Source organism: Rutilus rutilus, assembly GCF_951802725.1.
Source record: "Rutilus rutilus genome assembly, chromosome: 17".
Taxonomy (NCBI): Eukaryota; Metazoa; Chordata; class Actinopteri; order Cypriniformes; family Leuciscidae; genus Rutilus; species Rutilus rutilus.
Window position 1 is genome coordinate 35,935,290 of NC_140230.1, and position 8,026 is coordinate 35,943,315.

The window sequence follows — 8,026 nt, forward strand, 5'->3', positions numbered from 1 at the left end:
AAACATGTATGCCAAATTTGGTAGAGATGGAGAGAAAAGCCTAGAGACTGGTAAACAAAAGTGCATTTTTGTATAAAACCCCAAATATGATAGAAACACGTTTTGAAAAACGATAGTTATGGTCGTAATAAGTCTTGAAGCAAAGTTGTTTGAAGTGTGGAGATGATTCTAATTTGAACTTTTGAGAAATGTTACAAATGTTTTTATGCACTTATAAAAGTAATGTTATTCCCAAATCATATCCAGGAATCTGATACTGAGATAAGTTTCATGACAGGCCATCTGATCTAACACCTGCAAACCTGCAGAAATGTAATATCAGAAAACTATATGTGCAAATGGATGGACTAGACTAGACACACATTAGCAGATGAGTTCTCTCTTTTTATTTTGCCAGCAGTCCAAATCCTGTTTGTTATTAAACCACCCCGACTTCTCACCTTGTGTTTTCATGCACGTGTAAAGTTGCACGCCCTCATAAACAGTCGCGCGCAATCTCCAGTGTCATCGGGTGAAAGGAACACACGAGTGTCATAATAACAACAGGAAATATGAAATGTGTGTGGTTGTTCATATAGCGTGCAGCAGAGTCACCATCTGGACACTCGCAGTATTACAAAAATGTTCTGATGCCAGGAAACATGATGTACTTTTGCACTGTAATAATGCATGTAGCTAATAATTATTATGTGGTGGAATCTTTCCCTGCATGCCTTTTTTATGATGAAGCAAATCAGTATTTTACATTTTAAGACCATATGGACTATATTATATAGAGATGTTGAATGCATATTTGTTGGAATCAATTCATGCATATTAAAATGTGCATTGTGCATGTATTATTATTATTAATACTCCTATAATAATTATACAGCAAAAATATTAATAAAAACTAAGCTCTATATTTGGGGTAGATTAAATGGTAAAACATATTTTTTATACTTTAAAATAAAAATAAAGACTATAAAAATATAGTCTCTCAATAGTCATAAAAATGTGTATAATATGGAGTATAGCAACAATGCGGGGTTTGATATGTCAATTTACTTTATGTGAGTATATATATATATATATATATATATATATATATATATATATATATATATAGTCTTTATTATAAACAGTGCAGTCTGTAAAACATAATAAATTAATTAAAAAGGTATAAAAGGTCAATTATGTTAATAATAGTGAATTGAGCGAAATGACTGCATCCACACATACATGGATCTGTGAGCACTAATAACTCGATCTAAAATAATTTGAATGATTTTAATAAAGTGATGCGATTATATAAAATGGTCCAGCGTTGCAGAAAACATTACACAAACATTTCAGTAAATGCACGAATGTACACTGTACATACAGTGAGCGAACAGTTTGACTGACAGCAGTCACGTATCCTGTTTTCACAGTCTTAAGTTGTGCTGTTATTCAGGATCTGGGTTTACAAGGCTTATAAAACACAAATGGCTTCACTGATATGTGATTGTATAAGCTTTACTGAAAAAAAAAAAAAAGTTTGAGGTAATAATGCAAAACAATGCAGACTGGCCTATTTCAGCACGTTATGAAAGTACAGTACCCTTGATTTTTAATTGTTATGATATTTGAGGTATTCCACATAGAAAGAATAGAAATAGAAAGAAGTTAGAATATATATGTTTCACATTATAGGAAAGAAATGCTACAACTATCATCGTACTATCATAGCTATCATAGAAGATGTCATTTCTTCGCTATAGGGATGATTTTGTCTTCACATAGACAACTGGCTGGACAGCCCTCGCTCACGGTGGGGTTTTCACAGGAGGCCTGTTCTATCATGGCATCACAGTTGATGTACGTGTTGATGTACGGACAAGGGTTCGCTAGAAGAAGCAGAAGACAGAATTGGAAGTCAATGAAGCAATAAGTCCGACGAAGTAAAAGCATTCTGCAATGCAATCTGTGACCTGGAAAGTCATCATTCGGGCGCATTTTGCAACCAAAACCCCAAATGTAGGTCTACTTACTGCACAGATGGTCCTGGCAGTCATCCGGGCAGGATTCACACGGAGAGCCCAGCGAGTACGGAGAGACTCCTCTGAAATTCCCACTGAAATAGAGGAGAGGATTGCGTTCAGAGAAATTTGAACTGTAGTCTATGAAACATTAAAGAGGACCTATTATGCTTTCGTACATGTCCGTCTTTCTTTAGTGCGTAATGTTGCTGTTTGAGCATGAAAAAGCTCTGAGTTCTTCTCTATATCAGTGTCGGTGTTTCTGAACTCCCTGAAACGCCTCCATTGTAGTCTTGAGTTTCTTCCGGGAACAAACACGTCACAATATTCCTAATTTAAATAATTCATAGGGGGCGGGGCCTGATTGAGTTAGTTAGCAGTGTGTTAGTAGGGTCTCTCTCTTGAATCCAACACTGAAGTGACTTAAACTGCAGTTCATCCACTGGCCACTAGAGACCGGCTGCAGAAGAGAGTCAATCCCATAGACCCGCATGTTAAAATGCCCAACTTTACAGCAGAAAAACATGTGTTTACAGCCTGGTGCAAAAAGTGGTTTTGGTCTATATAGCTAATTTAGCCCTTCATGACGACTGTGAAGGGGGTGAATTTTTTTATAACTCATCCGTTTAAATTATATTAAGCCCTAAAGTTGTGCATAATTACAGGAGTGACAGGTGGATTGCCGCTGATGTCACTACTAGCCGTTTGTCTGTTAGCGTCACGTCACCTCAGCTAATCCGCCTCTGCCCATTTGCGTTTATCCGGGAGTGACGCGGCCAAGATGGCGACCGCTGGCTCCGCCCACTTTGGGCTACAAAAATGCTCTTCAGAAACACTACGGGTGATGTCACGGACACTACGGTAATATGTTTTTACGGTCTCTGATTGAAACTCGAGGTTATGGTAAGGGTGGGGACATTTCCCAAACAGGCTCGAAGCGCTCGACCAATCACAACACACTGCTCCAGCCGACCAATCAGAGCACAGTGTGCTTTTCATAGAGATAGGAAGTAAACAGAGCGTTACTGACAGACTGGGAAGAGAGGAGCCGCAACAATGGAGAATATGAGGAAAATAATCAACATTTAAGCTTGAAAACCTTTCTAGACCCCATAAACAACAGCAAGGCTTCATAAGAAGGCATAATGGATCCTCTTTAAAACATCCTAGAGTGAAATAAACAGCAGGAACGTACGCGCGATAGTAATGGCATCCGTAGAAGTAGTCGCTTCCACACTGAGTCATGGCACAACCGACCTCATACGAGCTGTACCACACCACCTACAAGAACAAGCGTTAACTCCAGCTTACATCACACGTGGCACACAAATAATTATATTACACACAAATACAAATACAAATGCACTTCATATTATTGAATGTGCAAGTGTAGTGTACTTGAGATCTTAAAAGTAAAAAAACTTTAACTTGCAAAAATACAAGAATGCAGGAAATGAATGCATTTGTCATTCTACCGAATAATCACCTGTGTGTAATGTCCAGTCGGCAGACCGTTGACAGATCCGATGGGATATTGATAATTGTTGACTTCGCTATGCCAGGCATTTACCACTTCAGTCCATGAATAAAGTCTAGGCGCCTTGAAGAGATTTTCACCCAGTTCATATCCTGTCCATCAGAGAGAAAACATTCAGTGAAAGAGTCTAGCGTCTGGTGGACTGTAGGTTGGATGAGACGGGGAAGAAATTGTGATGATTTTAAAACACATTTTAATGTGTACAGCAATACATATCGGTGCTGTATTTGTTTGTTCAATGTCCAGTTCTGAAGCCATTGAGATGTAGTTAATGCACTGCATGTGACTGTGAAACACACTGTCATTTCTTCCTGCACTCTTCATCTGCATGTGTTAGTCAGCATGTCAACACAGACACACACACACACACACACACACACACTTGCACAATCCTCCTGTATAAATATTAGGTCTATAGACATGTGGGTTGGATGAAAGAAATCTTCTGTTTTCTCAGGTCTACACTGCTTTGGTTGCATATACCGTGGCCTCAAAACTTATTTGGACAGTTAAGCCAAATAAATAAATAAAAATGTCACTGCAATGATAAAAATAAAAATAAAATGAAAGGAAGTGGCTTTTATTTAAAAGAAGAAAGACAGCACAAAGATACTTTTCAGGTAAAATGGTGCACAAAAATAAGTTTGTACAGTTTGAAGTGATAAAACAATAAAAAGTAATTTGACTTTGTGTTTGTGGAGCATTAGTGAAACATGTCCATGTTTGATTTGATGAAATCACCTAAACAACAGTTGATTACAAGACACTTTAAATAGTTTGAAGATTTATTATCAGTGCAATAATGTTTGTACTTTTAATTTCAGTACTTAAATAGCATAGACAAAAGGTTCACTAGGGTTCTATATAAAACTCTAGGGTTCTTGACTCTTTAAGGTTCTTTATCTGGATAAATGTCTTATATGATTGCATAATATTGTTTAGTGATAAAGTGCATCATACGAGCTGTTAAATTCATTCACTTTAATAAAAATGAAAAATTTAATTAAACAATGATCCCATGATAGGAACCCTAAAGGCTCTTTATATGAAGCGCCTGACGGAACCCTTTAAGTGTTCTATATAGAACCATTTCCTCTAAAAGTGAACTTAAAGGGATAGTTCACCCTAAAGACTAATAAAACCATGACATGTAAAAAAACGCCTAGAAATCCCCCAAAATGTGTTTGATGCTGGTCTCTATTTACTGCCATTATATGGACGAGCGCGAGCAGGACCGAAAAAGAAAGAAGGCATGAGAACAACACCAGGGTGAGTAAATGATGACATGATTTTAGGGTGAACTATCCCTTTAACCCTTTTGACATGCCCTGACATTTGTGCTTTTTTCAGTTGCTTATAAACATATTAATGGCAAAGGTGTAATTACACTCTGTTCAGCACATACAGGGCTACCATAATATGTGAGCAACATGTATGTACATGTTTGTATTTTTGAGAGAATAATGTTTATGCATGGTTATTGAAAAAACAAAAATGTAAGTTTCAGAAATAAGGCCACAAGACTTTTGACTAATGGATGTTGTCGCCTAGAGTTTTTGCTACAAAGTGATGTGAAAATCACCCTGTCTACTCATTCACATAAAACAATACATTGATTGAAATTTTGTAAGACACTTTTTGTTTAGAAAGGCAATATGCGTGGGGGCGTGAATGATCATGAATAATGATGTGGTTCACACCTGAGAAGACAATGACCCGCATAATGAGATGCATAATGACCCGCATAATGACCCGCATAATGAGCTGCATAATGAGCCTTTCAGTCAGGTATGTCACTGAGAGGGTACCACAAATAAGAATGTGAGGACAAAAGATATGTATATAAATTAGGGGTGTAACGATTCATCAACTACATCGATGTATCGATTTATATTCCTATGATCTAACTATATCGATCTGTGCTCGGCAAGTTGGTCTTCCAGACGACATACATCGTTTTAAAAGGTAATCAATCGATTGTATCGATACTAGGAAATAACGCATTGGATTTAAGCACGTCAGACTTTATATGGATGTTTTTTCTTAGCACTTTTAATGATAAAGCCGTTAAACGTTACTCGATTCAGTCTGCCTATCTGTGACGTCATCGCCACGCGTGACACTCCAGCAGCAGCGCAAAGACAACAAAACATGGCGGATGGCAGAGGAGAAGCCGACGAGCGAGAAATTATCAAGCCACCATTGCGGTCCGGTGTGTGGAAACACTTTGGCTTTTGCAAAGACGGAGATGTTCTAAATAAGTCGCTCGCTGTTTGTAGTATATGTAAAGGTCAAGTAAAGTACAACGGCACTGTCCAGTGTCCAGGTATTTATTTCAGTCACACTGGTTGAATATTTGGCTAAAAAGTCACTGAATCGATTTCAAGTCACTGAATCGTTTCGGATCGTATCGTTCTAAATGAACCAATATCGGCCTTGAATCATATCGACAACCACGAATCGTGATACGAATCGAATCGTTGTTAAAACGAATCGTTACACCCCTAATATAAATATATATAATCCAAATATAAATGAAAGTCAAAAGTTCATTTTGAGTACACAGTCATACCTGGAGACAAATCCTGTTAAAATAGGCCATATGGGCCATTCTAGAGAACTGGTTCAAAGTTAGAGTTGGAAACATCTTTTTAAAAAAGTGTTTTTTTCCACAAAAATTTTGTATGCAAGCAAATTGTATAATATCCAAGGTAAACATTTCTAGTAATTGTGCAGTTAATTCTCATTTTCAGAAAGTTTTGGAATATTTTCCTCTCCCTATATTTGTCACTAATAAAACACAATAATAAATCATGTAATGAGAATGTAATACTTCAGGGTTCACGTTTGACTTGCAATTTACAATTCTTTATAAAACAATATGTTGAACCTATAAAAGAATGAATTGTGATATAGCGTACCGTCAATCATGCGGCTGCTTGGCGGCCCGTGTGTCATGTTGCACTGATCGATCCAGTCTTGAGCCGTCTGAGCCACTGCGTCACTCCAACTCTGAAAACCACACAGAGGATCTTCATTCAGCATGAGACACTGAGGTGCACGCTTAAAACGCGGACGTGAATTACAAGCGTGTGATTGACCATTTTGAGCATGTTGCTGGCCGGCGGGTCCACAGCTCTCCTGAAGGCGTTGTGTGAGTCCACGATCTCCTGCTGGACAGAAGTCAGGTCTGTACACACGCCTGTGAAGATACACAGCAAAACATCAGAAGAGTTTCCAGATGATGCGTATTAAAGAGAGTTATAGTAGGCATTATAGTGATAAATGCTTACCTGGCTGGAAAGCCCACCACAGAAAAGAGACATGCATTAGATGGATATTTTTTGTTAGATCATTTAATCACATAACATAATAACTGTTAATTCATTAATGACCATGATGCTCAGATGTTTTATTCATAGCTGTTTTTTATGGAAGCTTGTTTCTGCCACAGAATGAAAAATAAAAAAGGTAATTGACTTTTTATCTCACAATTCAGACTTTTTTTTTCTTGCAATTGTGAGTTACTAAGTCAGAATTGTGAGATATAAACTTTGCAATTCTGAGGGAAAAAAAACTTTTTTCCTTAGATTTGACTTTTTAACTTACAATTGCGAGTTTATATATCACAATTCTGAGAAAAGATGTCAGAATTGCATGTTATAAAGTCAGAATTGCGAGATATAAAGTAAAAATTGCGAGAGAAAAAAAATCTGATTTGCAAGTTTATTTCTTGCAGTTCTGACTTTATAACACGCAATTATAAGATAAAAAGTTGCAGTTATCTTTTAAAATGTTTTATTCTGTGACGGACACAAGCTTCTATAGTTTTCCATTCACTATCTGCTCCAAATCATCCATTTCTAAGTAGTTTTGTGAAGAAATTTCAATGTGTGTGTAATTTATATTTGTCTACAGAACTAATTTCAAGCAGAAGCCTTTAGACTGAAACAGTTTAAGATAATTGGAAACATAAATTCAATCAAATGAGTATTTTTTTTTTTTTACTGGTGATGTAACTTACAGCAAATAATAAGTTACAATTATCATGAGCAAAATGGTAATTTATTAAATGTAAACTCACCCAGCTGCAGGAGCTGCTCATATGGAGCAATCCCAAGATACAAACTGTCACTGCAAACATTTTACTGCGTCCTTCCGTCCAGCAGACTGCGGAAATAGTATATTTAAATAATAAAAAATTATATTTTTGTAAAAAAATTAAAATGCAAATATTATCTAAATATTTTTTAGACTATAATCGAAGTAAAAGTGTTAGAAAGAAACTCAGATTCCAATTTAAAAAAATAATTTTGTCGTTCTTTTTAGCAAAGAAATCTGCATTATTCTCTCTGATCCTCACCTGCCCATATGAGTCGAGGCGTCTGAGATGTTGTGGGCACTTTTCTTTTTATATTCCCAGCATCCTAATGGCCTCGAAAACATGTTCCCATGTCACCACTGACATGTGACACCACTTGAGCAATAT

At 36.8% G+C, this 8,026-nt stretch overlaps 1 protein-coding gene across 1 annotated transcript; it reads right to left on the reverse strand.

The window, feature by feature from the left end:
* Window positions 1-1,482: 1,482 nt before the first annotated feature.
* Window positions 1,483-6,867, reverse strand: LOC311276151 (cysteine-rich venom protein ophanin; the record flags this gene model as incomplete). Its single annotated transcript, XM_084385689.1, has 7 exons — window positions 1,483-1,868; window positions 2,013-2,095; window positions 3,196-3,281; window positions 3,487-3,629; window positions 6,459-6,549; window positions 6,639-6,739; window positions 6,831-6,867. The coding sequence occupies 7 exons, from the start codon at window positions 6,865-6,867 to the stop codon at window positions 1,726-1,728; spliced, it is 684 nt and encodes a 227-aa protein (XP_084241815.1). The 3' UTR covers window positions 1,483-1,725.
* Between the last annotated feature and the right edge of the window lie 1,159 nt (window positions 6,868-8,026).